Source organism: Lissotriton helveticus, chromosome 11 (genome assembly GCF_964261635.1).
Source record: "Lissotriton helveticus chromosome 11, aLisHel1.1, whole genome shotgun sequence".
Lineage (NCBI taxonomy): Eukaryota > Metazoa > Chordata > Amphibia > Caudata > Salamandridae > Lissotriton > Lissotriton helveticus.
The window spans coordinates 839,225,071-839,253,019 of record NC_136072.1 but is presented as its reverse complement, the minus strand read 5'-3'; the positions used below and the strand labels follow the sequence as shown (position 1 = coordinate 839,253,019).

At 45.0% G+C, this 27,949-nt stretch overlaps 1 protein-coding gene across 1 annotated transcript in view; it reads left to right on the top strand.

Annotated features, from left to right (window-relative positions):
* Positions 1 to 11,120, top strand: part of LOC144792160 (protein DGCR6-like) — a 132,890-nt gene extending 121,770 nt beyond the window's left edge. The window contains exon 5 of the mRNA XM_078667054.1: positions 10,555 to 11,120. Coding sequence (XP_078523180.1) covers positions 10,555 to 10,638 — 84 coding nt within the window. The 3' untranslated portion in view covers positions 10,639 to 11,120. The remainder of the gene's footprint in view (positions 1 to 10,554) is intronic.
* Positions 11,121 to 27,949: the final 16,829 nt, after the last annotated feature.

The following is a 27,949-nucleotide window of genomic DNA, read 5'->3' as shown; positions in this document are numbered from 1 at the left end:
AAGGGAGCCTGTAGGACATACCATTATATGCACCTCAGCTAGCTCTCAGCACTCATTCTGGCCACTTGGGTTGTAGACAGAGTTTTTAGTGAAGTTGAATTCAGCCTGACATCCTCTTGCATTGCAGTTGCCTGTCTGTGTTGTACACTTGCAGAGGTCACAAGCTCTCTATATTCTCCCTTGTGTGACCTTTAAAAGCCGCAAGTGGAATAATGTTGCATTGGTGGCAGTGGTGATACCCAGTCCATGGTTTCCGATCCACCTGGAACATATTTGCATGCGAATATTTACCCCCTGTCCATCTGATTCACCTTCTGGAAGGGTCTCCCTTAATACCCTGTTGTCATCAATGGACAACATGGAGCAACGAGGCTTTCATCACAGGATCTCTACACAGGACATGCTCCTTCTGGGAAGGTCTGTTCATAATAAGGCAGTAATGTTCTAAGAAATAATCCTTCACTGACATATGAGTGTCATGGCTCCTGTATGCTGTAAATTAGAGCTCTGCCTTAAAGGGAAACTGCCAGTGGTGAACAATGAACGATACCACAACTAGACTGTAAGTATGGAAAATAGGATGCTTGCACCCGAGTCAGTGTTGCCTTCAGGAAATGCTTCTTCTCTTTGGAATGGCTAGGATTCTAAAATATCAAACACACCTATATGCAGCACATACACAGTATATATTACCTACGTAACTGGTCCTGACTCGGAGAGAATGTATTGCTCCAGGCAGAGAGGCGAGTTATACCAGAGGAAGCCAGTTCCTGTGAATTTGTTTTCAGGTTTAACTTGTAGAACAAACAACTCTTATCGTTGGCATCTGGCAAATCCAATTCACCCAAAACACGGAGGAGAGGTTAGTCGCAGACCATTTTACCAGTACCTTAGTTCGAATGGGGCTGTTTATTGAAAGCCCATTCGAACTAATGGACAGGAGGATGCCCCCTACCCAGAACGCCTTCCAGAGGACAGGGCAGCTATCGCCCACCCTTCCCCCCCACCAAAGTCCCACCATGGCGATCCCAACTAACCCCCCCTCAGCAGTCCCACCCTGTCCACCCCCACTAACCCCCCCCCCCCACAGTCCCACGCTGGCCGCCCCAACTAACCCCCTCCCTCCTTCCCCCCCACCCACAGTCCCACCCTGGCTACCCCAACTACCCCCCCCCCCACACACAGTCCCATCATATTGGGATTGCCGTTATTAAGGTGCATTGCTATTGAGCTCAAGCATACACCCCTAGGACAGTAGGGTAGTTATGCCCCATCCATGATGCTTCTGTCTTGCGGTGTTCTCTTCTACTTTTCACTAGGGGTGGGCGAAATTTGCAAAATTAACTTTCGCAAACTATCGCGAAATTGCGCAAAATCTCCGCGAGCATGCAGAACTTTTGCGGCGATTGCTTTTCCCGCACGTTCGCAATATGTTTTGCGTGCTTGCGGGGAAATATACCTCTAACTTGCCCATGCGGTCGCTAATGGGCGCGGCCATCTTGTTTGCAATGCTTATTTCCTCTTCTGGGTCGAATGACATGTTCGCGATCGCAAACTCGCGTGGGATAGCACGACCGGTTACCAACAATCCAACATCTCGTGGCGCACACGAATGGATAGGAAAACTCGTCGGCGAACGCAGGGACCCGGTAAGTCGCTACCACGCGCGCAAGAACGCATTTTTAAAGTGCGAACAAGAAAAAACTTCCGTTTCGCGGCAGATTGCAAAAGTTTTGTCATCTTCTCGCTCTCTCCGCGGAACGCAAAAATGTCAAAATATCGCAAATTCCGCGAGCGTAACGAAATTTACCGCCCAGGCCAACTTTTCACCTTTTGGTGCCCCAGCACAGGTACTACCTGCTAGCTGTAGTAAAGGTACCACCTGATTCCACCACTTTTTTCCACCACTGTTCTTTCTCTTAGAAGAACTGTCTCTCCATCTCGAATCGGTGATATTTTCAGCTCTCTCCAATTACTTCTCCCCTCCGCCGCCCCCACCTACCCACAAGAGAAGAACAGAGCTGTTGTCTGGCTTTTAGTAACAAGTAGAATTGTCCTCGGAAAACCGACACAACCTGTTTACGTGCTTTTGATCTATCGCTAGATAATCTGCATTCCCCATAAAAACCTCCACAGCTCACGGACCCCCACCACACCCAGCCCGTTGTGAGGATTGCAGATCAAGCAGAAGGTAGCAGAAGGTATGGGATTGTGGATTTTGCTTTTTAACTCCAGAGATTCACGAAAAAAACGTATCAATGTCCTCATCTAAAGGCAGCGTCATTTTAAACGTGGCTTCAACAATCACATACGTCTTTCTCCCTGTGTGGGGGCTGTTTAGAAAAATGTGCTTATCCAAGACCGCGTACCACATCTGCGGCCTTATAAAGTAGCTGAACTGATCAGTAACCCCCCCCATGTTGTAACGCTGAACACGCGGGAGGTCACTTATGCAATGTACCTGGGTTACCCAGTTTGTGCAGCCTTGACTGGTCTGTCAGAGGCCACATGTTGAAGTGGTGACGAAGTCACAGTTTCAGCCACGTGGTCAGATCACTGGAATGTCCCGAGAGAGCCCCGGGGCTGCCGGAGAGCACAGGACACTGCGCCGCCACCTCAGAGCTCACCTCATCCCTGATGACGACGAGCCGTGGTCTGAACGCGGCCAGCCCCCGGAACAGAGGCCTCTTGTTCATCACGTTTTGTAGAGTAGTTCATAAGGGGTAACATAGATAAACCGGCGACTGATGCGTGACACCAGGCACAAAGAGGAGGCTATATTCCTCTTGGATCACCTGGGACAGGTAACCGAAAACCCCGTCTGGGGTCACATATTTGTCATGTGGAGCTACAAGTTTGAGCTGCGTGTGAGTAAATCTCAGCGTGCAGCGACACGCACAGCGTGCAGCATTGTTCATGTCCCCCATACACGAGTATCAGGATCCGGGTAGGGGAGGTATGTGTGGGGGTCACCCGGGGTGTTCCTGAAAGAGACCGCCACTTGTGTATGTTTAATATAACACCTGCGCACGCTTCTTCCGGCATCATTCCAGATTTTTGGAAACTTGTTTGTTTCTGAAATTCGACTGTCCTTGTATAAATACATAATTTTGGTCAAATTGACTCGTGCAAAGGAGGAGCCACGATAGTGTTAAGAAGTACAGGAAAGGCCCTAACAGTGCCCAACACCAGCACAATTTTCCACAGTTCCTCCTCCTGAACGGATTCACCAGGGGGAGTGGCGGGAAACCTGCCTGGCATCCAGGGGAGCAAGCTCTCATACTGGGTATAGTTTGAATCTAGAGCAGGGGTCTTTAAACTGGGGGGCGGGCCCCCCTAAAAGGGGGGGGGGGGGGGCTCAAATGATGCCAGGCTCTGGCTAAAAGAAGCATTGTGCTGATAGCAGTGCTTTGTTTTAAGCAGGGGAAAAAATGAGCTTCAGTAAACTGGTCTGTAATGGCCCATCACTAACATCTTTTGTCATTTATATTCAAGCGGGGAGTGGTATCAAAAAGGAAGGGACCCCAAGTACTCTTTAAAAACCGCACCCCTATTTCTAATAATCACTCTGTGGATACTTTTACACGTTAGTAAGGCCTGCCTGACCAGACTAGTATGTTTGGCAATCATATATTTGTTTTTTTTAAAAACGATAACAGAATATAACTGCAATGTTTAAATATGTCTTGTGTTTAAATAAGTCGAGACGGCCAATTTAGTAGAATAATTGTGAAAAATTCTGAGGGGGGCCGAATATTTGGATTTTTTCATTGGGGCTGAGCAGCATTAAAAAGTTTGAAGACCACTGATCTAGAGGCTCATCAAACCCCCATCTTCCATCGGAAGTTACTAATGGAAGGCCACAGGGTGCACGTAATAACCCAGGGCCTCTGGAGAGTGTAAATTGTGGACTGAACTTTGATGATGACTGATGCACAGCTCTGAAATGCCATTTGATTGAGGGATGTAATTAAACATTTCTTTTGGTGGAGTGTTTACACCATCAGCAATGACTCGAAAAGAGAGAGACAAAGAGAGGCATCTACACCGACTATAGATGTACCCCCATTCCCTTTCTTCTGTCATTACTTTTTTGGAGAACACCTTTTCAGTTTGCTTGCAAGGTGACCTAGCTGAAGGGCAAAGTAGGATCGTAGTTTTGAGGCCTCGTGCACAAAAAGTCTGTTGCAGTGCGGTGAGTTGAATTGGGCAACTAGACTCATCCTGTTCGTTGCCAGGGATCTCACACTTCTCAGCAGAGGAAATCATTTTTGGGGGAAAGTCACAAATTACCTGCCTCATTTATATTAATGAGTGGAAGCTGGCTTGTGACTCGCTGTGAAAGGTAACAAATGCTGGGAAAGAGGCCTGCTGGAGAGCACACCTCTGTTTCCGTATTTACAGTTGCGCTGTGCTTCCATGCAACCCTATCCGGTACAGCGATTAAAGCACCTTGAACGGTTGGTCGCATGAATGTGACCCCATGAAGATCATACAGTGGTCTAATGATCGGGGTCTTTCCCCCCCGATGTCCACTGCCTTCTCAAGCGAAGTGTAAACCCTCAACTACTCACATCTTACACCTTTGTGATAGTTACTTCTGATCCTTGGCAGACACCAGCCATTCCATGGTTTGGGACCACCGATATGTTACAAAGTTATCGTGCATGCCATGGTGTATCACCAACATTGCATATTACGGGGGGAGGGTGCTTCTTTGCCCCCGCCCTTTTGGCCTTTTCCCTGTTATTTCTCGAAGGTTGGCAAAACTGGCAATGTGATTTGAAATGTTGCTTAAAAATTGCAAAACACTTTTCTGCTTTGAGAATGCAAAGACATTAGTCTATTACTGTCACTTAGTAGGTTCTCCAACTGCGTCACATATTGGCGTGGATGACTAACGCCAGAGTCACCCTTCTAAGGTCTACTTTAGGCATCATGACCTATCAGAAAACCAAAAATCGGTACATTTCATAACCAGTGCTTACCTCCAGTCAGTTCTTCTTTTCTGATTGTACTCAGTGACACCTTTGCAGCGAGAATGTCTTGCTAATATGTTCATTCCAAAGGTACGGCTAGCTCCGCTGTTACCTTCTTAGCACTGTGCAGTTTTGTTTCCTCTAGTAGTTGCTTCTACTAACCTTCCCTTTTTATATTAATAGGCAGTAGGTGCTGTGCCTTTCCCTCCTTTTGTCCTTTTGTTATGCAGTCAAGCAGGATTAGTACCATGCTCCTGCAGGCCAGGAGTTTGAATCTTGGCATGAGCAATTTGGTCTTCTAGTATTCTGAGGTCAGAACAGTATCACCTGTGATTTACAGCACTTAGGTTATCATTACGAGTGGCCCATTAATTCTGATAGCCATGGTAAAAGGATTTGTAGAGCCGATCACAATTCTAAATTGTGGTGTTTCACATGGAGATTTTGGTTGCTGAAATGTGAGTGAATCACTAGGGGAAAATATATGGCACAGAAACACTGATTTCCACAGGTTATTCCACATTATTTTGCCGCACCTGGAATTACAGTGACCCCCCCCCCCCTCACCCCCTACCTGTAATGCAGAGGAGTGATAATTCCAGGGAATAGAACCACCACTTGTAAGGATGACCTCAGAAACGTCAACATTGTGGTCTTAAGAGCTATATGAAAAGCAAATGATCTTTTCAGTGTGATAAAACATTTTCCTGGATGTTTTGGCCCCTCAACTGTGTCCAGATAATTTCTCCAATTGGTGGTTCATTTACAGTTGTTCCATGCACACTATTCACCATGAATGAGGTTCCCAAATCTGTATTACCAATTTAAAGCATCTGAGAGTTCAGGATCCCCTTGCCATTTCAGAGCCCAGGGCACAAGCGTTGTATTGAAATGCAGCCTTGAGATGATGATATTGCACAGATGTGGCTTTTTATTTTGTGGAGTCGGGGAGGACTGAAAAGCAGCTATTTTGTCTCACCCAACAAAGTATCTCTTAAACACTGTTCACAAGCCACCATTACACAACCTCTGCCTTCCTTGTGCCATGGCAGCAGGAGCGTAGAACAAACCCCTTTCAAATCTCTCTGCCAATTCCAAACATTTGGTGGTTTTGGCCACAAATCTGTAACCAGAAATATCCGTTAATACACCATTTACTTCATTCCTCGTGCCCATGATCGTTTGCTCTGTCAGAGGTCTGTAGTTACTTTACTGGTCGCTAGAGCAATGGCCTATCCGAACAGTTGCCTGATGTAAGAGAACCTTTTTTCTTATGTATGCTAGATGTTCTAGGCTTTTTTACTATTGCTATTAGGATACTGGAATGACGTGTTAGTTCTTTTATGAATGCGGACTCTGAACCATGTCTGTCCACCATCCGTTGTAATTTCTTGACGGGCAAAAACCCTTCTATTGCCTTCTTGGTTGTTTTTTTTTAAATTAAATTTATGACCTTCAAAGAAAGCAGTAAGTGGAATTAAAGTGCATTCAACGGGGTCTAATATAGCATCAGATGTATTATTCATAGTCTCCCGGGGAAGACTGCTGGAAGCACCTTGGCTTCTCTGCTTGCCTTTGTACTCTGGGTACCAGCTTGAGAATTCATTATCAATTTGGCATGGCTGGCTCTGTAGACTGTCCTCCTAAAAAGCCTTTCTCAGTCCTTTTTCTGTAAACCGTTTGAGGTAAAAAGTTAGAAATCTTTGTAAGAATGTTTTCCACCTTTTTGTAGCAGAGTTCATTGGCAGGAATCAAGAAAACTTGTGTATCTTTAATCAAGTTGCCATAGTGGACCATCTGGCCTTTTACTCCCTTCTCTGTCAAACATGGCCCTGGGGTTATCTGCACACTTTAAAATTCACTGACACAATTGTGTGTTACACTAGAGCCCTGCTTCAAATTGTCCTCATGACCTGGTAAAGACTACAAAAAATCCTGCATATATAGAGAATGTGGCAGAGAGCTTATGTGACACCACATCTTTGAAGTATTGCTCACGTCACGACTGCAACATAGTGGACATTTGTGTGATGCGGCCTGTAAAATTAGTCAACTTTAGGCCCTGACAAATCAAGTCAGTCTTAGGCTCTCTGCAGCAGTTGAATTTTCACTGAACATTCAGGCTACAAAAACATATTTTAAAAAGAGCCGACAGCCACTATCCCTATTGCATGCAACATTCTTTTCTTTACGACAAAAGCAAATAATGGCAAAATTGGCCATCCTTTATTGAGTGTGCCGGATTGTCAATTCCTGGACTGTGTGCTGAAGAGTTACTTGTGAAACTAAAAAGCAAGAATGCTGTTGCACTTGAAATTAAGAGTAGGTTTCACAGTTGTCTCCTTTATGTTTATTGGATATTTCTTTACATACTACAAACAGGACAACATTTTAGGCTATTTGACACTAACTTAAACTAAATTTAAGCAGTTTGTCCTGATTCCCAGCATTTAATCCATGGTAATGTCTGTGCTCAAGTAAGAAATAATGACTTGGGTAAAGACCGGAATATTGTGAGCGAAGCACCTTTGGAATGTAAGACTCGATTCTTCTGGGAACACACTCCTGAACTTCCCTGTTTAAGGGACTTCAGTCTCACGTCATTTGTTATTGAGTTTTTGTTGTGTTTATGTTGTTGGATCTGGCATCCTCGGCGTGGTTTCCCCCCTAACTTTTATTGCCTTCAATCCTCCTGTTTTGCTGACTTCATGTTTGCTGGCATAAGGACAGTCAGCAAACATTACTGCTGCTAACCAGTGCTAATGTTCTTGTGCTCTCTCGTTAAAACATAGTAGAATTAGTGTGTACCCAATTGGCATATTTTATTTACTTGTAAGTCCCTTGTAAAGTGGCATGACCTTAGCCCAGGGTCTGTAAATGAAATGATACTAGTGGGCCTGCATCACTGGTTGTGCCTCCCACTTAGGTAGACCTTAAAATATGTCATTGCATCCTGTGTGTGCAGTTATAAACTGCCATTTGGACCTAGCAAAATAAACCTTTTGCCATGCCCAAACCTTACTTTTTAATACATGTAATTTGCCCCTAAGGTTGGCCCTGGACAGCCCGGCCGCAAGGTGCAGTGTATTAAAAAAGTTGGACATGTACTTTTTAGTTTTACATGTCCTGATAGTGAAAAACTCTTACTATTGTTTTTCACTACTGCACGGCCTAACTCTCCCAAAGGATAACATAGGAGTTACCTTATTGCATTGTAGTTGTATTTATATAGTGCTTACTACCGCTGACGAGGTGATGAAACGCTTTTTGGCGAGTAGCACGCTACTTTGGAACGCAAAGGATTAGTGGTGGATTAGTATAGGGAAATATAGGTTGTTAAATTGAGTGGTGGACATGGAAGTATGTTAGTTTGATTGAACAGGATAAAGGAGGGATAGAGAAGGGAAGAGTCTAGATAGTGTTTTTTGGAAGGTCATATTTGTTAGATGAGGTTTGGGATGAATCAAACAAGGGATAGAGGAGGGAAGAGCCTAGAAAGGGTTACTAGGGAAATCATAGTAGTAAAATAAGGTCTGGGATGAGTCGGAGGAGGGATACAGAGGGGAAGAATCTAGGAAGTGTTATTTTGGAGATCATAGTAGTAAAATTAGATTTGGCGTGAGCCAAGGAGGGAAGAGTCTAGAAAGGGTTATATGGTAGATCATAGTTGTAGAATTAGGTTTGGGGTGAGACAAGGAGGGTTAGAGGACGGAGTAGTCAAGAAAAGATTTTAGGGAGATCATAATAGTATAATGAGGTTTGGGGTGAGTCAGAAAGTGGAGGTAGAGCATATATTGGGAGTGGTATTATATTTAATAAGTGATAGTTTCCGAATGGGAATAGGTAACCAGTCCATGTTTGGTGTCTTTGGAATTGCAATGAAAAATCCTCTCAAAGTGAAGTCGTATTTTAAATTGCAAGTTTGAAAATGCCACTTTTAGAAAGTTGGCATTTTCCTGCCTTAGCCATTTAGTTCCTGCAGCATCTCTCTGGGTCACATGACTGGATGTAGCTGATTTAGGCTTTGTGTATTCTTCTTAGACTGCTGTACATAGTAGACAGCTTGGGTGTGCCTTGATGGGCCATCAATGGCAGGAAGGGAGGGCTGAGCTGGGCACAGTCCTACTTAAACATGAATAGGCTGTGCTGCGTCCTGCCACCACACAAAGAGCTGCATACTTCCTGCAGTTCTGGAGGCAGGACAGGGAAGACCGGAAGCCTGTGGACTTAAGGCCTCACTGCATGCCCACATTACCACAAAAGAGAGTTTTGGCGTTATCTACTTCTGCCTCTGTAAACCAATTGGGGACCCACTGGACTCTGCACAGTGTACTTCATTTTAGTACACTATATAGAGAGGCAGTTTCCTACAGTTTATTTGTTAAAAGTTACTCTATTTTTTTAAAGGGTGTGGGACTTTTCTTGTGTTGTGTTTTCACGTTATTAGTGTTTGAAGTGCTGCATAAATACTTTACATATTGCCTCTATAAGCCAGACTACTCTGTGCCAAGCTACCAGAGGCTTGAACACAGGTTAATTTGGGATTTGCTTGTGCCTCACCCTAACAAGGATTTTGGTTGCTGCTTGGGTAGGGTTTCACCCCCCTCAACCAGTAACCCATGTTCTTACAGTATGTTTTCCATAATTTTGAAGACGGTAGGAGTTCACTTATGCTTGGCTGTTCCGAGTCAACTGATAACTATATAGTGGCAGTTTTAGGTCTCTTCCAAAACTTTTTAAGATTATCAGTGTGCTTCGTCGACTGGAAGAAATATTTTTTTGTTGCAGAATAACAACAGTCAAAACAAAATAATTCCATAGAAATTTATCAAGACGATCCCAGGATTAGCTTTGATGACTAATTGTTGTATTAACTATGATTCTTAAAGGCCGCAGTTGCTGAGTTTGTAGGAAGTAGGTAAAACACCTGAATGCAGTGGTTCTTCGATTAATACGAAAGGAATGTATTTGGATACATCGATTGGATTTTTTTGGGCCAAATTATTGCTAATTATAAAACTGGCTTAATTGTGTATGTTTTGTGATTTCACTTCAAAACAGTAACGCAAAATTGCCGAAATTAACCGGGCCTAATTCAGATTTCACCCAGTCTTACACCCAATGAGGCAACAGCTACCAAGAAATGTCCACAGTCAAGACCAGTGAAAATTATTCTCCACATAGTGATGCTCTCACTGACTTCACTTAACATTTACGAGCTCCAACTCTTTCTCCCCTTTATTCACCCCCTTATAAGTCCCCTATCATAAACAGTAAAGCCTTAGTTGCTTAACTTGAATGTGAATAACTGCATCCAGTGGTGGAAATTTAAACGGTTTGAGTGTCAAGCAGTTACAGACTACATTGTTATCAAGACACAATGTTAAAATTCAGTAAGGAAGTAAATCAAAATAATTTAAAAAATCAAAACCATGTTGAAATTACTTACATTTTTCGGTTAAAAAGAATTCATACACAAGTATGTTACTGATCAACATGCCTATTGATAAAAGAAAGTGTGATTTGAGGAAATGTAATATTCATATACGTCTTTTCTTTTCGTCCTGGTTTGTAGGAGTTGACTTTACAGATGAATTTATTGGAACTGATTCGGAAGCTGCAGCAGAAAGAATCACAACTGGGAACCAGCTTTAATTGACTTGACACATACATAGACAGTGCGCACTGGTGTGCAATCCGACATTCAGTGCAAATTCTAGTATTGTTCCTCCAAGGAAAGTACAACAATAGAACACGTGCCTAAGATCTCAGAACTAGCAGATTGGAGATTATATGAATGAAAGAAAGGAGTGCTGAACTGCTGTAGCCGAAGCCGACGCTTTCAGTAGACATTAACTCTTCTAGTACACTTTCCACCTGCTTTCAAAAATTTGGTTTCACTACGTTTAATATCCATCTATGGTTTGAACTATTTTTATTATTATCGTTTACTTTGGATTTTCTTTACTGTAACTGTGTACTGGATCCGTTCAACACAACATTTTTTGTAGTTTTCGGGTGTTTTTCTGGAACGTTCAAATCTTTCAGTTTAATTGAAATGTGCTTTTTACGACTTTGTGGATGTGGATCAATTGGTAATTAATTCAATAATAGTCAGATGCTAATAAACCCGGAAACACACTGTTGAGTCTGGTGGATCTTGCTTCAGGTAAGATGTGAACATTGGGTTAAACATAAATGAAGGAAACCGTGTCTAAAGCCAGCGAAATCTGGGATGGTGGCAAGGAACCTTGAAACGTTGCAGTTGTGTTTAATCTACGGAGTTTGCAAGGCTGGCTACATTTTAAACTAGCATTTGCAATGCAATAGGTCTCGCAATTGCGAGATTTCGAGCTATTGGAATTGTAAATGACCATACCTTTTTATTCATGTTTAAAAAACCTTCATCAATAAAAGGCATTGTCCTTTACAATACCAATAGGTTAAAGTTTCTAAAATGCGAGACCTATTGCATTGCAAATGCTTGTTGTTTACAAGCGCCTCATGCTACATTTTCACTAGAGGCCACTCCCCTTTCTTTGGACAAGCGTATCAAAAGAAAGGTCCACGGCCGCTATTAAAGTGAAAGTGCGAAATGGGCTGCTTTTACCAAAAAAAAGCATTTGATTTTCAAGTTGACAAACAAATGCTTTTTTTTGTTGTAAAATTGATCCATGAAAGCGCGCATGGTGCACTGAATGCGCTGAATGTTGCAGGAAAGCATGTAGTACCTGCAGCAGGAGAAACCATTAAAAAAATAATGCTTACAAAGTAATAAGAGTACCGTGTAACAAGCGAATTAAAACCCCTTTAGTGCTAAGGCAATATTCTTCTTATTCACTAATTTCCATTGAAATGAATGGGCAGTGCATGACGAGTTACCCTTGTCATTAGCATCCAAGTGGTTAAGCGGGCCAGTCCTCATGGGACGTTACAAATTAAGATAAGGCAGTAGTAAGGAGGCACTAACAAGCCTATTAAGGAATCAGAAGCCAGCATTAACGAAAGACAATGACACAAGTTAATGAAAAATATGGGTTGTGAGTGTGGGTGGGGCTTCACGACTATACTCCCAATAGAGCATGACTCGCAGAGCAGCCCATGCGCTGCCCTGGCTCGACCTAAAAATGGGGGCAAAGAACGGGTCCTTCATTGCTGCGGAAATATTCCTGGTGCTGCACATGGCTAGGACTGCGCTGCTCAGGATCTGCTTATCTTATTTCTCCTTCTTTTCCTTCTCTCACCGCTCCCTGAGTTCGCTTGGTGTGTCTTTGAGTGGGCCTCCAGCTGCAGAGAAAGACAAAGTACACAGCCGCTAATGCTGCAGCTCAGGTGACATCGGTATACACAGCTCCTTGTAGCCTGGTGTTCTGTTCATGTTGGGCAAGACATCTGACTGCAGGATGTGGTCAATGAAATGAACTTTTCATTCAAGCGAAGCCTAGGAAATTCACACTTCTTTGAGTGGTTCCGCGACTTTAAACACATATTGAATCACATCACCTACCGTGCCTGTATGACGGGGCAGTAGTTGGCCAGGACGGATGAAGTCTGGTGGACATATTCTTTATGCCTCTAGGTCACAAGATGTACTCTGCATCTCACCAAGGTGGTTAATGCTGTTCATTGGGGGAAAAACAATTATAAGTTCCTTGGAGCCCTATAAGAAAGATTGTATTATTGAAATTCCTTCTCAGATATGAAAATAAAGAATTGAAGATCATAACTTGATTTTAGGGTCTACAGTACAGACCGTGTTCCAGCCTTTGCAAAATTCAAAATGTATTCTAAAGATAGTGTGTGGCTGCATTCAAACAGACTATCCTTCCTCGCTTGTCATTTCTTTTGCATATACATCTATTTGACTTTCTTTTAAAAGGTTACAGCATGACATCAATCAATGACCAATATCTGCTAAGTTTGCAATGAACATGAGCCCTAGACTTATCTTAAAGTTAGCGGCATCCTGAGAGGTTAGTTAGACCGCTGCCCATTCAGGCTGGTTGTTTTCTGATTTAATAGTCTTCATGCCTTCATTCCATTGTATTCTCTCCATCCTCCTTGATCTTTTTGGAAGTTTTGTAGGCAACACCTACAACAGTACACTACTTTTTCCACATTTATCACCTGGGCCATTCCTCTAAACTGGTCCTTATTTCTTTGTGGTCTTTCCCCTTCCAGCCCCCACCCCCTCCACCCTCTCCCCACAAAGCCCCAATGTAGCCCTCTGAGCAATCTGTAAGCACACTACCAACCAGGGTTCCTGGATCTAACTAGTTTCATGAAACTGAGAACTCGCAGAATTGCTAACTTTGATTTCAGAGTCGTTCCATCCCAGCGTTACTGAGAATACTTTCTCCAGATCATACTAACATCTTCGTATCTTGGTGCTGTTTATGGCTAAAGTTCCCTCTATCTCTTTAAATGGAAGACAAACACAAACCACTGTATTTTATAAAGTTTTGTTGCAGTATGGAAATGAAACTACGCTCAGTCTATTCTACCCTATCTGGTGGGCTACTTTCCTTTTCCACTATTCTCTGAGCTATTCTAGGTTGGTCAATGTGTTTGTTTAACATGTTCTGTGCGCCACTTTAAGTGGCGCGCCCATGGAGATCATTACACTTTCAGTGATGCCTTTTTATAGGGCGTGCATCAGTAGTTAGTACTTCAAAAAATTCTCTCTGGCAAATTCAAACAGAATTTGAAATGAGACATTAGATTTTAGTGTTTGGTGATCTAGGACATACAGTCTCTTTTATCTCTCTATTCCTCGTTCCCTTGATCTTCAGCACTGCCTGCCACACTTTTACAGTCCCTACAGATGTCCCCTCCCCCAGCCCCGTGTAACAAGTGCAAGCATGCTTGGCTTGTACCACTGTTTTAAACTTGTAGCTTCAGCTTGTAACTAACTGAACATTGATGGAACTTAAGGTATTCCGTCATCTTTGCTTCTCTGTGTTGTACTTCTTCTGGGATCTGTCAAGGGCTGGCATTAAACTTCTACCTTGCCCCCCCCCCCCACCCCTTTGTGATTTCTGACTCCGCTTCCATTAATGCCTTGGGGTACTGGTCCGATATCTCTCCTACCAGGGGTACCGGTCCGATATCTCTCCTACCAGGAATTCCACCATTCACACCCAGTCCTCATCTGCCCTGAAAATGAAAAAAATAAATCTATTCTGGACAGGGTTGAATGCACACCAGACAGGTAGGAAATGTATCCCTCGTCATGGGAACTACAAATCCACAATCGCATTCTCAAATGTTCTCTGCTCCATGTATTCCCTTCCACCCCTCTCTACTTTACTCATGCTAGCCCACATCTCTTCATGACTGCTATGAACTTCCCACCCCTCCTACTACTCCTTAGCTCATTGACCTATGAGTTACAAGGCCAGGAGTAGTTCACCAACTTTTGTAATACCATCGCTAAGATGATAGGCTGGCAGAGAGGCAGACCGCCATCCACCTCTGGTCCCTAACCCACCCTGTCTCCATTGCCTATTCGTCCAAGGGATCCATCACGAGTTCTCCCTCTTCAAGGGAGAAAGCTAGCTCCATGAGAATCGTTACCACTTTATGAAAGGACATGCCCCTGCATTGGCAATATTCCTTACCATATGACGCTCCAGTGAAAGTAGAGCAATAAAGTTTGGGATGTTCAACAGTTTGTTTACTGTACCTCATTTTATTTTTTCTCCTAAACCGTTCATGCATCAAGAGCCATAGATTACTGCCCCTGATCCCTTGCCGTTCAACGATGATCTGTCTTGTGTGATTCTCCAAAATGGTTGTCCCTGTCTCAATTATATTGGATTCATGGGACTACTGCCCCCAAATAGGTAGCCAAAAGGTTGTCAGGAGGCCAAGAAGAACTGTGTGGTCCCTTGTGCAATAAAGACATCCAAAACCCTGGTCCAACTTTTAAACAAATCCATAATCTGGTATCATGTGTATTCCTATCTAGCTGTAGGATTAGTAGTAGAGGTGTGTGCTTTTCCTAATGCCATTAAATAGTTTCTGTGTAGAGCTTAATTTATAAAAAAAAAAAAAAAATGCCAGGGTTTTTCTCAAGAGGCCATTACAGCTTGCACCACCCATTGCCCCTATTAGCTCTGCCCATGATAGTAACAACAGAATTACTAACCACCATATTGCTACAAGTGACAGTTCTGACTATTTCAGGCCCCCAAAGCTATAAGAATGGCTTGGGCGGCAGGTAATAGTAATTTTAATGTATATTGAACTAATAATTAACAGTTGTTGTGGGCATCACTAAATTAGCCAGACTGCGCCAACTTGTGGCAGACTGTCACAAGCACCAGTCGTGACAACTAAGTGCCTGTGCTGAGCTCCGGAAACCACATGCTCAAATTAAGCACTGTTTCTATGACCGAGTCTATGGTCTCTGGTTAATACCGATGTAGTAATAAATGTAAGGAGACAATTCACGGGAGCATTCACTAGGGCATCTGATAATGAAACGTTTAGTGCACTGAGCTTCCCATCGTTGTTTTCCACGGAGTGGAAGGGCCTGAATGCAGCTATGGTCTGTGGGTTAAAGTCACATCTATCCTTCTGTGTGAGATGACTTCACAATACTGTTGATAAAGCTCCGCCTTTTTAAACGAATCTCCCACTGGAGTTTTTACTGCAAGCCTCTTCTTGCTAGGAGAGGTGCCCAAAGGGTCTCATCCATCCTCTATCGTGTGGAAAAAGTGCTGAGATTGTCAGTTCTCAAAATCTAAAAAAATCTTTTTTTTTAGGCCATCGTGCACATGATTAAAACCAATAAGGCCATGGTCAAAAGCGAACGTTAGCACTATAATTTTTGTGGAGGTGTATGTTCGTCAGATTTTTATTCAGCGGATTTACTTTATATTTCTTGTTCTGTTTGGGTTGGTACTTATATGTACAGGCAGAAACAATGTAAGTCTAACAACAGCGTTATTGAGGTCTCTACTCACATTATAACATTCTATGAGTTCTCAGGCAACACAGAGATTTGAATATTTAAAATAGAGGCTTTGTAACCTTCTAAGCCACTTGCCCCACACCAAGTCCCACTCAAGTGGGTGGGACACTTGAGAAAAGCTCTGAAAACCCTTCAAACGTACACCATCAACAGCTCCAGTCACTTGTAAAACAAATTATAATAAAACTGAGAATGGCATTAAGGAAATCAATTTAATCTAGTCTGCTGAAGAGCTCGGCTACATTCCAAGAAAGGACCCTCCTATTAGAAACCAATGAGGCTCTCTCTAGTATAAGAGTTAGAAAATCTACAGCTAGGAGGAATGATGATGCCAAGGTTTAGGGACCAATCTCTGGATGCCTCTTCACATTGATTCCTGGTCACTAAATAAAACCTACCATGCTTTGCATACCAGTGAATCTTCAGTTGCCTTACTGTGGACATGGGCATTCTGTAGTATTAAGCCACCTTGTTCATTCTTTTATTTAAACTTAATACCCAAATCTATTGAACTCCCTTACTCAGCTCCTTTGCTTCGCATATAGAATTTCTGGATAGGGCTTTGGGGCAAATGTAGGAATGGCAGCGCCCCAGTGAGCGAAAGGCATTCTTTTGAACAGGTGTCGATAATAGATCCTTTTGTGATAATAGTATGCATGCATTTTTTTTCATGTACTGCCTCAATTTCTTATTATAAGCTTCAAATCTGAGACAGTTTACAATAATTTCAGTATACTGCCCTGGTTTGACACACCACATGAGCTTCTTGATGCACAGATAGATTAAACACTACATTGTTAAATCCCCTGTCCCTAAAGGAAGTTTGTGTGGTGAAGAGTTCAAATGCATGCTCCATCAGGATTTCTAGTGGTATTACAGTGATAACTTTAAGGATTGAATAAAGTCCACAACGTCCTCGGGGAACGAGGGTTTAGCAAGAGTCAACACCGGTGTTAGTGCATCTATCTACTCCATCCTCATGTCTCAAGGTGAAGATAATGCTTTACAGTGAGACCATTACTTGCTGCCATTAGTTTGGCATTGAGTGAATGATCAGTGGTTAGTGGATTCAGGGTAAATATAATTTTGGGACCTGAATTCATTCTCACGGATGGGACGGACGGATATGCCACTACTTCAATTTAAGACCGTGTTTATCTGATGATATGCTTATTCCCTTTATTCCACTAGAGACTTTACTGACCGCAGCGCGCACGCCTACATTGCTATTATTGCCAAATTTTTTATTCTTTTTAAATCACTTGCACTATCGCGTTGCTGATTTAGAACACAGGCGCTTTTTTACCTGTGCTACCTTGGGGGTGATTATTATCCTTAGACTCTTACCTTGCACATTAATTGGTTCTCACCCCGTACTTTGCAGGATTCAGGGCGATTCAGGGCTCGTTTTCACCGCGTCGTGGCGATTTAGGCCGCCATCTTGGGTGGGGGAAACCAGGTGGGTGCCGATTTGCGGGTGCCATCTTGGTTGTGGGTCTAGAGGTCCCCTCGTAGGACTCCCGCGCTTGGAGAAGCCTTTAAAAGTAGATTCCTTCTCACTGGCAGGTAGACTTTACTGACCGCAGCGCGCACGCCTACATTGCTATTATTGCAGAATTTTTTATTCTTTTTAAATCACTTGCACTATCGCATTGCTGATTCAGAACACAGGCGCTTTTTTACCTTTGCTACCTTGGGGGGTGATTATTATCCTTAGACTCTTACCTTGCACATTAATTGGTTCTCACCCCGTACTTTGCGGGATTCAGGGCGATTGAGGGCTCGTTTTCACCACGTCGCGGCATTTAGGCCGCCATCTTGCGTGGTAAAACCAGGTGGGTGCCGATTTGCGGGCACCATCTTGGTTGTGGGTCTAGAGGTCCCCTCGTAGGACTCCCGTGCTTGGAGGAGCCTTTAAAAGTAGATTCCTTCTCACTGGCAGGTAGACTTTACTGACCGCAGCGCGCACGCCTACATTGCTATTATTCCCGAATTTTTTTGTTTTGTTTTTAAATCACTTGCACTATTGCGTTGCTGATTTAGAACACAGGCGCTTTTTTACCTTTGCTACCTTGGGGGGTGATTATTATCCTTAGACTCTTACATTGCACATTAATTGGTTCTCACCCCGTACTTTGCGCGATTCAGGGCTTGTTTTCACCGCGTAGCGGCGATTTAGGCCGCCATCTTGGGTGGGGGAAACCAGGTGGGTGCCGATTTGCGGGCGCCATCTTGGTTGTGGGTCTAGAGGTCCCCTCGTAGGACTCCCGCGTTTATCGTCACTTAAGATGCACAGTTATCAAGCGCGCAGCGGACGCGCCGATGGCGCGCCGGAGGTGCGCCAGAGGTAAGCCCGTTTGCACCGGTTCACGCACAGGTCGCGCCCGGCGCCAGCCAGGCTGCCTCACCTGCTCTACCCCGCTCAGTTTACTCCAGGGAGGAGCTTATTCGGTTAGACCAGCACTCCACCCTGAGCTGCCGCCCAGACACTACCTCCAGTCACTCGGGGACGCTGTCTTGTGGCCTGCTGAATGTTAGATCCCTCAGTAAGCATCATGTGGAAATTGTACTCCTCATCGAATCGTATGAGTTAGACGTGCTATTCCTGACGGAGACGTGGACCCGTGCCGATAGCGCGGTAGAACTCGGAATGGCCTGCCCCCGGGTTATAAAATTAGGCATAACCCTCGAATAGGGAGCAGAGGGGGAGGCATGGGTTTCATCTTCAGGGACACACTGGCCCTATCTCAGCTGGAGACTAAAGAGGTCCAAGGTTTCGAACTTTTGGGCTTTTCCTTAAAAGGCCAGGGGGGAGTCTTGTACTCTGGACTGCTATGCTACAGACCACCTGGCAATGCTTTGTCAGCTTTACCTGAGCTGGTAGATCTTATCTATGATCTTGCCAATACTCACGCCAGGTTAGTAGTTCTGGGGGATTTCAATTTATGGCCTAATGGCCCTTCGGACTCAGCCTATAGAGATCTGTGCCAGGCCTGCTTTAATATACATCTACAGCAGCTGGTGCTATCCCAGACTCACCTAAAGGGTCATGTTCTGGACCTAGTCTTCGCGGGCGACACTCAAGTTACGATTAGGGACATAATCTCCCAAGGCTGGACAGACCATGCCCTTGTTCACTTCTCCCTACTCCTCCCTTCTGACACTTTGAGGTGTAGCAATTCGGGGGCCACCAAACTTAGTAGGCAATGGTCTAAACTTTTGAAATATCCCAGCCTACCAACCCTGCTATCTGGTGGATTTACTTTGGGAGGAAATGTGGAGGAGAGCTATGCGAGCCTCTGCCAATAAATTACAAAATTCGTGGATAAAGCGGCTCCTTTGCGGAAAGCAAGGGAGAGGCCTAAACTCGCCATGCCTTGGTATACTAAAGATCTCCTCCAGTTGAAGCTGCGCTGTAAGCAGGCGGAAAGAGCCTGGAGGAAGCACTATTTAGAGCCAGATAAAGCCCTTTTTAAACAGGCACTCCTGGATTATAAAGCGCAGATCAAGTGCCCTAAAGCTAAGTTCCTTGAGGAGACGTTGACTCAGGCAGCGAGCAAGTCTCAGACTCTGTTCAAAATTGTTAAGGACATTTCTCATCCGGCCTGTGCTACTAACATCATTCCGGCCTCTCAGTCCTTATGCGATTCCCTGGCAGCTGCTTTCGAGGATAAGATTGCCACCATTCTGAGTGGCCTCCCCGATCCAGCTACTCCATGCTCCCAGCCTTTGACTGACTCAGCACCGTTGTCCACCCCTGGCGTTTTTGAGGAAGTCGTAGGGCAGGTACGCCTGGATATTTTTCTTCCCCCTTCCTATGAGGATTTCTGTCTTTTGGCCAATGGCGTGTCCTCAGGATCCCCTATAGACCCGATGCCCCACAGATTCTGGAAGCTGTTCCAAGAGGAACTCTTCCCTCCTCTCCATGCCATTTGTTGTCAGTCCCTCAGCACCGCCATGGTTCCTGATTGTTGGAAACTGGCTGTGGTCTCTCCTCTCTTGAAGAAGGCCACGCTGGACCCCACATGTTCGGTGAACTATCGGCCAATTTCGCTTCTTCCCTTTCCTGTTAAAATCCTGGGGAAGCTGGTCACCAAATATTTATCCAGTTTTCTGGAAACTAATATATGTCTGGATGTGGCTCAGTTCGGCTTCAGGCCAGCTCACGGCACAGAGCCTGCGCTGGTGGTCGTCTTGGATGATCTTCGTTCGCGAGTCGACTCCGGTCGGGCAGCCTTCTTAGTGATGCTCGATATGTCGGCCGCGTTCGACACGGTCAGCCACGCCATTCTTATCAGCAGTTTGGAGGAAATTGGGGAGGCTGGCCTGGCCCGAGACTGGCTGGTCTCCCATCTTCAAAATAGGCACCAGGTAGTGGCCTTGCCGCCTTATAGATCTGACATTAAAAAAGTGGGGCATGGTGTGCCTCAGGGGTCGGCAATCAGCCCTATCTTATTTAATCTATACCTCCGTCCTTTGGTTAGGCTGATCAGATCATTTGGGATCTCGGTAATTAATTATGCTGACGACACGCAGCTCATTTTCTCCTTTGAAGGCAGAGATGGTGTGTCTCAGGAGACCTTTCATCGCTGTATGACAGCCACGGCGGACTGGCTGCGACAGAACTCTCTCCAGTTTAATGGCTCTAAAACTGAGGTGTTGCACTGTTCCTTGGATCGTACCCCTCGTCCTCTGCCGGCGGACTTCTGGCCTACTTCTTCCCTGGGCACAGTTGCGGCGGCGGTTTCCGCTCGCAACTTGGGCGTCGTATTTGGACCAAACTTACAGCTGGATGTCTTTGTAAACAAGACAGTTGCCACATGTATGTTGTTGCCCCATATGCTACGTACAATTCTCCCCATGCTTCCGGCTCAATCTAGACCAGAGGTAGCGCGTAGTATTATTCTTAGCAGGCTTGATTACTGCAACGCATTAATTCTGGTTCCCCCAGCACCTTGATCGGTAAGCTGCAGCGCATACAGAATATGGCAGCTAAGCTGGCTCTCTCTCGGCTGCGCTCAGCCTCCTCCTCTTTGGTGCTCATAGATCTCCACTGGTTGCCTGTTCACCAGCGCATCTGTTTTAAAGCGTCTTGCTTAGTCTTCGGAGCCCTTCATGGACAAGGGCCTGTTTTGCTGCAAGAGCTTTTTTCCTGGTACTCTACAGCTAGACGTCTGCGATCTACGTCGGCATGCCTGGTGGCAGTTCCTAGAATTCAGAGGATACGGATGGGCAGCCGTTCCTTTGGATATACTGCTGCCAACCTTTGGAATTCCCTTCCTCTGTTTTTAAGGAGTGCCGGGGAATTTACTTTCTTTAAAAAAGGATTGAAGTCCCATCTTTTTCCTAGGGTGGTGTAATAATAGGTCTGCGTGATGGTCAGGTAGAGTCAAAGCGCCAGGATACCCTTTGGGTGACAGTTTGCCCTATAGAAGTATGCGATACATACATACATACATACATACTAGCAGCCCGTCCCGACGTTGTCCGGGCATGAAATAGAATGTGTGTAATGTGTGTATTCAGACACGGTCATTTGCGTGTTCCCCCGCTTGAGGCCCGGCTGCAGCCCTGGTTCATGTTAGCAGGCGCATGTAATTAGTGTAGTGATCCGCCGCCTGAGCCCGGCTACAGCCCTGGCTGATGTTAGCAGACGCGTGTATTTTGGTTTAATGTGATAGTTCAGTAACAGCGCGCATGAGAGGCTGCAGTAATTGTCCCCGTAGACCCGCTCAGTCGCGTGTGCCCCTGCTCGAGGGCCAGCGGCGACCGTCTAACAATTAGAATTGTGTGAGTCTTGAATGATTGTTTCCCGCTGTTCTTATATTTTTATGACCCACACCGACGCTTTTCGGCCCGAGTGCTTTTTAGACGCACCCAGGCCAAGCCACACACTGCGTTCGGCCCTTTCAGACGCACCCAGGCCAAGGCACACACTGCATTCGGTTGTGTGAGACAACGGGCAGTCCCCCAAGGGAGTCTTGCGAATGGTTACTTACCACGCTTCAAGATGAACGCCTTTGTGACGCCCCCAGCACACGGCCACAGCAGACGATCTGATTAATGTACGACCCAGATGGCATGAAGTGCGGAACGTAGCACACGCCCCCAGCGTGCCCCTTGATGCGGCGCAATTGCGTAATTGGCGCTTCACATGGCATGAAGGGCGGACACACGCCCACAGCGCGGACACGCGCCCACCTCGTTTGTCACGGCCACAGCGTGTCACGCCCCCAGCGTGCCCCTTGATGCGGCGCAATTACGACTCACATGGTATGAAGGGCGAAACGTACCACACGCCCCCAGCGTTTGTCACGCCCCCAGTACACGCCCACAGCAGAACGCAGACCGGCCCACAAGGGAGTACTTTGCTGTTACGGTTCTTTTACCTTTTAAATGTATATGGTGGCCGTCTGCATAGCCTATGTCCTTCTGCTGCAACTGCCCTTTCCAACGCTGTATTGGGTGTTGTGATTGGTGGTGTGGTTACTGAGATTACCCGCCTCAAAGGTTTGGGCTCTCTCTTTATAGTATTAGTATGGAGATATATATATATATATATATATATATATATATATATATATATATATTATATACACACACACACACACACACACACACCCCCCCCTCGGTTCCTTTTCGCCAGAATTTGCAGCGCTCTCTCGCCGGTTCGTAAATCCCCGCGGCAGAACCACGCCCCATTTAAATCCACAACCAATTCCCCCAGCTGGGAGAAAAACCTGACAAACTAACGTTTGTCTTCACTTATGTGCTTTTTTATTTAATCCTCACAGCATGGAGTTTCTCAAGCAGGCAGGCACAAATCTACGCGTTTAGGGATAGCATATCCCTTGTTCACGATCAATTTGGCTCCAGGCTCTCAGTCTCAATATAGTGAGTCACATTATTACATCATTTCCTGTTTGATGTTATTTTGACCCTCGGCCTTCTGGATGATGTCGTTTTTTGCAATTTTTTTAATACATTTTTTTATCCGTCTGCATAGCCTATGTCCTTCTGCTGCAACTGCCCTTTCCAACGCTGTATTGGGTGTTGTGATTGGTGCTGTGGTTACTGAGATTACCCGCCTCAAAGGTTTGGGCTCTCTCTTTATAATATTAGTATGGAAGATATCTGACTTCCATAAGTAGGCCCTATTGGAGGCAATGATTTGACATCTTATGTGTCACTAAATGTTACAGGACCTTGAGAAATGAGCAAATAGGTTAAAAGAAGTGACAATTTTATGTTTGCACCTTATTGACATCAAATAAAGAATATATTTTAGATGTGTTAATTGCTGCCTCTTCCACTGGCGAGAAGTAATTTTGCTAGTTTCCATGCCTTGTTTAGCTTAAGATTCTTTGTGTTTGGTTAATACAAGGCAGAATTCTTGATTAACCACATCACTTGGGGGGTCAAAACAACTATTCTTACTGATAGAGGACCCTCGGATAATGTCCAAGGACCCCGTCAAACTCTTATTTTATGTAATTAGATAACCTTGAGGAAGAGCATTACAACAAGGAAAGAAAAAGGTACCATGTTGTTGGATAACATTGGAATAGAGGCGTTGTATTTAGGAAGAGCGCTGTTTTACGGGTTATTACAAGCAGAAGAGCAAGCACTGGACTCATATGAAGACGGTTAAAGATACTCAGAGACATTTTTATCCCATGAAAAGTGTGGTTATGGAAAGAAAGTTTTACTTTTAAAAGCAGCAAGTCCCTTAAAAATTATGTAGCAGCGCTAAAGGATGACCGGTACAAGTGAGTTTGAAGGTTTCATCGATCAAATGTAATAGACCATTGATTAGATCAATTGAATACATCTATGAATGGTATTCAAGAGAAAGAGGTCGACCATTAGGAGGAAAAAAATAGTACATATATTATGATTTCAAAAAGACACTTGTAACCATCATAGAAGTAATGGCTTGTAAAAGATTGTGCTGCTGTAAATGATGATCTGTTTTCAGAACAGATAGTTCACAGGTCGTTCAATTTTAAATGTAGCCTACAGCAAGTTTGTCAAGCGTAGGATGTGAACTAAAAGGAAAATATGCAGTTGTGACATGGACTTTTCATTGTGTGTTTTGGGATAAATTATGCATGCTGAAAGATCAACTCATAAATTAATTAGGAAACAAAAAGCAGCACCTGTAAACAGATGAGACGTGAACCAATGTGCATTTTTGGTTTAGTCAAATTTGTGTCGGAGGAATTGTGACACAAGGGCGCTAAAGAGGCAGTCCACATCTGCAGAATGAATTCAAATGTCCACCGGAAAAGCTTGCAAAATTAATGAAATGGCGGGGGTGTGAGTGTACGAGATAGAAACCCGAAAATATCTGCACTAAAGACCTCAGCGCCTCGTCAGTGGTAGTAGGCGCTATATAAATACGCTATTACGCATAACAGGGTAAAAAATACCCGTATAGGACCAGCTCGCCTCACATCAGGAAAGCGAAACCGAAACTGGAGCAGTGCCCTAACAACAGAATGACAGTAATGGTGGCCATTTCACAGAAAGTTTGATCTGTTACAGCTAGGCAAATCAGAGCGGGGGGGATAGGAGTCAAGATAAGAGCCGAGAGCGAGTGGATGACGAGTAATGCATAACAGGGGGAAAAAATACCCGTCGATCTGCACAAAACGACCGAATTCGGCCGAGATACATGCGGAAGCAAAGCGGATGAAAGACGTAGACAGGAAAGGGGACAAAAACGGTTACACAAGGAAAACAGAACCGCAAATGCAAAGGGGGAGCGCCATCTTAAATGAACACAGGCAGTGAAAGTGAAACCGCAACCACAAACAAGGGCAGCCATCTTTGAGCAAAGGGTGTAAGGTGTCTAAAAGCGACGCTGGGCAGAGCGGAACAATTTACTTACTTACGTGTCTTTAGAGAGCGTGGACTTTCCCCAAAGACGTCAGAGCGCTTCATAATAGGAACAGAAATTTACAAGCGAGCAATTTACAAAAACGGACGACAAGTCACATGAGGTAAATGTGACAATTATGAGCAAACAAAATACATGATGTAGCTAACGGTGCAGTACAGGAAGAAAGAGTGACAAGTGTGCAGGGTACAAGAGAAAACAGTACAACTAGAGGTAATACACTGCAACATATGCTAGACACTGAGGCATTGTGCAAAATCTTTTTATCGAATGAAAAGAGCATTACTACAATAACATTGAATCGCAAGATCTTCAGAAGAAACAACAGCGTGAGTGCGGTGAAAGGCGCACCGCCCCGCGCCCACCACGCTCCACCTTCAAAGCCGGCATCAGCATCTACAAAAACACAGCTTTTGTGTTTACCATCAAAGATGCGCTGACTGTCCCAAGTAAGAAAACAACGAGGCTGAGCGCCTCGGTGCCTATCTATCTATCTCTCTTTCTCACTCTCGGAGATCAAAGGCTGCCATGGTTGTTTTTCCGGATTTCTAACGTTGGTCAGCCGAACTTCGAGGCAATCACAACGCCACCACGGAGAGTTGTGCTGGACACCATTGAAAGCGGCGGAGAGTGCTAGTGCATAGACTGTATCCTGGGAAATTTTCCGTGATTGGCGCTGCTGTGGGTTCACGCATTTTGGACACACTGTTATTTTATTTTATTTATTTTATTTCTACCCCCTTCCTGACTGACCTTTGATCTACCCACTAAACTCTATGTCATTGTGTGCACTGTATTAATTTTCGTTTGTATTTGTCATTTCACTGTTGTTCTTTTTGATTTGCACCACATATTTTTTTCATCATCTTCAATTCTTTTATTATATGACTGTGTATTACGATATGTCCTTCTTCCACTAGGTATCTTATTTTATCATGTGCTTTTAATTTATTTGTCAAACATTTCAATTTTAATTCTTCAATTTGTTTTTGATGATATCTCCCTCTTTCTCTTTGCATTCGGTCTTATTATGTACTATGTAGTTACCTGCTCCTCCCCATTCGTTGTTCCTCTGCTCTATCTATATTAAATAACTATCTTCTTTCTACTTACTCCCCTTTCTCTTTATTTCTTTTTAATCCGCTTTTTAGTTATTTTTCTCCTTTTATTTCACTTTATTTTACCTTTACCGCTTCCCTCTTTTTTATCATTCATCCCATTCATTCTCTATTCTAGACTACCTTCTAATCCATACCCCCCTCTATACCAATTATCTTCACTGTTTGCTATTTTCTATCTCAACCCCTCTCCTGACTAACCTCTAACCTATCCCCTAAAGTATATAATGTTTTTTATTTGTGTAGGAGAGTAGGGTCTGCAATCCTATGATCACCCAGATTTTTGCTTTTTGCTTCACTGGTTTACGACTTTCCCTGGCTGTGGGCCTGCTAATCAGACCCACAGCCTAGCCGTTCTCTCTATTCCAAATTGTACCCAGGTACTGAATTGGCACTGGGCCTTCTCCAAGTCCCTGTACACAGGGCAGAGGTGCACCCAGAAATCTCCCAGGGGCTGCAGCATGTATTATGCCACCCCTGGCTGGCCATCCAAAACTGACACAACTGGCTGCTTGACAGCTGGGGCAAGGTGGTGTAATCACCCTTTGCTTTAGATATAGTATACCTATATGTAAAACCTAGAATGGGCACACAGATCTCCTATCAGTCACTCCTATGGCAGGCCTTAACAATCCTGAAGGCAGAGTGCTTGGAATCGTGTGAGATGGTGCTCTGGCATGAGCTGAGCCTGTCTGCGGCTTTCGGGATCTATCCCTTAGCCGTTTCCATGATAGCGTCAGACCATATACTCTTAAGTGCCTTATAATCCTCGCGGTTATGGTAACTTTGGTCTGACATTATCTAAACATGTCGTGTAAGGTGTCATATGCTTTGGAATACTACCCCCTCGCCAGTTCTGGCGATGGGGGTAGCATTCCACCCCTCTAGAGGGAGAAGACATGTTGGTAGCCTGTAACCCCGGTTAAAGTCGAACATAGCCTCAGCTCCACAAAATGGATGCTGCCACCGAGACACAAGTCTGACCTCCTGCTGCTGGGAGTCCTTCCAGTGAGGAGTGCTTGGACAAAGGGTTTCCTGTCAGGGGCGGTGCTAGCACCATCCCAGACAGGGTTTTGTGTATCCCAGGTAGGCAGGGCTATAGAGGAAGGTGACTGCAAGTCGCACCCCGGTGCTCACTGTGCATATGCCGGCTCAAACCAGTTCCTGGGGCACACCAGCCCCTGAGCTGGGGAGAGACCGGACAAAGGAGAGGGGTGTAACCACCCCCCTCCTAGTCCCACCCATAGGGCAGGACTTAGTCGCGTGCCAGCCACTTTTCTCAGGATAAAGGTAGGAGCAGGCCCCCTTCCAAATCAGATCATCTTTGAATCCTGAAACTACTTTCTACGAAAGGAACTCAAGACTTCTTCCTAAGATTTCTCCCTTGTGACTAAGGAGTAGTAACCCTGCAGCAGCAGGCACCAACCAAGCATAGCGGTTTGCTGTAAGTCTCTCCTCCGGATCAAGACTGCCCAGCTCGACGAGAACCGGCTTCCCTGGCACCTCTGACCTCTACCTGCATCATCAGCCCAGCTGAGATTCGTGGGTGTGACGAGGCCTCGAGGGACCGGCCATATTCAGGACTGCACGACGCTTGCCCAGCACGACCACCGAGGGATCCTTGAGTGAGTGCTTTGTGGTTTGAGAAGCCCCGACCCTGAGCAGCTCCAGCACCGAAGTCCAGCCCCCCAGCATCCACGAGATCTGCGTGGGGCCCTTTTGCTCTTTGCTGCTCACCGCGTTGTCCAGGTCACTTGCCCGTTGGCTAGTGGCCCTTCTGACGACGAACCACAACGACAACACCGCTGGTCTGGTTGCTCCAGACTGGCCCTTGCTCCCGTCCAACAGAGGAGCACCCCGGACCTTCCTGGTCCACTCCAGACGCCATTTTGAGTCCACCGCGTGGGCTTGCATTTTCCAAGAGTTGTTGCCCCAATCCTGGGTCCAGCGACGTCGACAGCAGATACCTTCG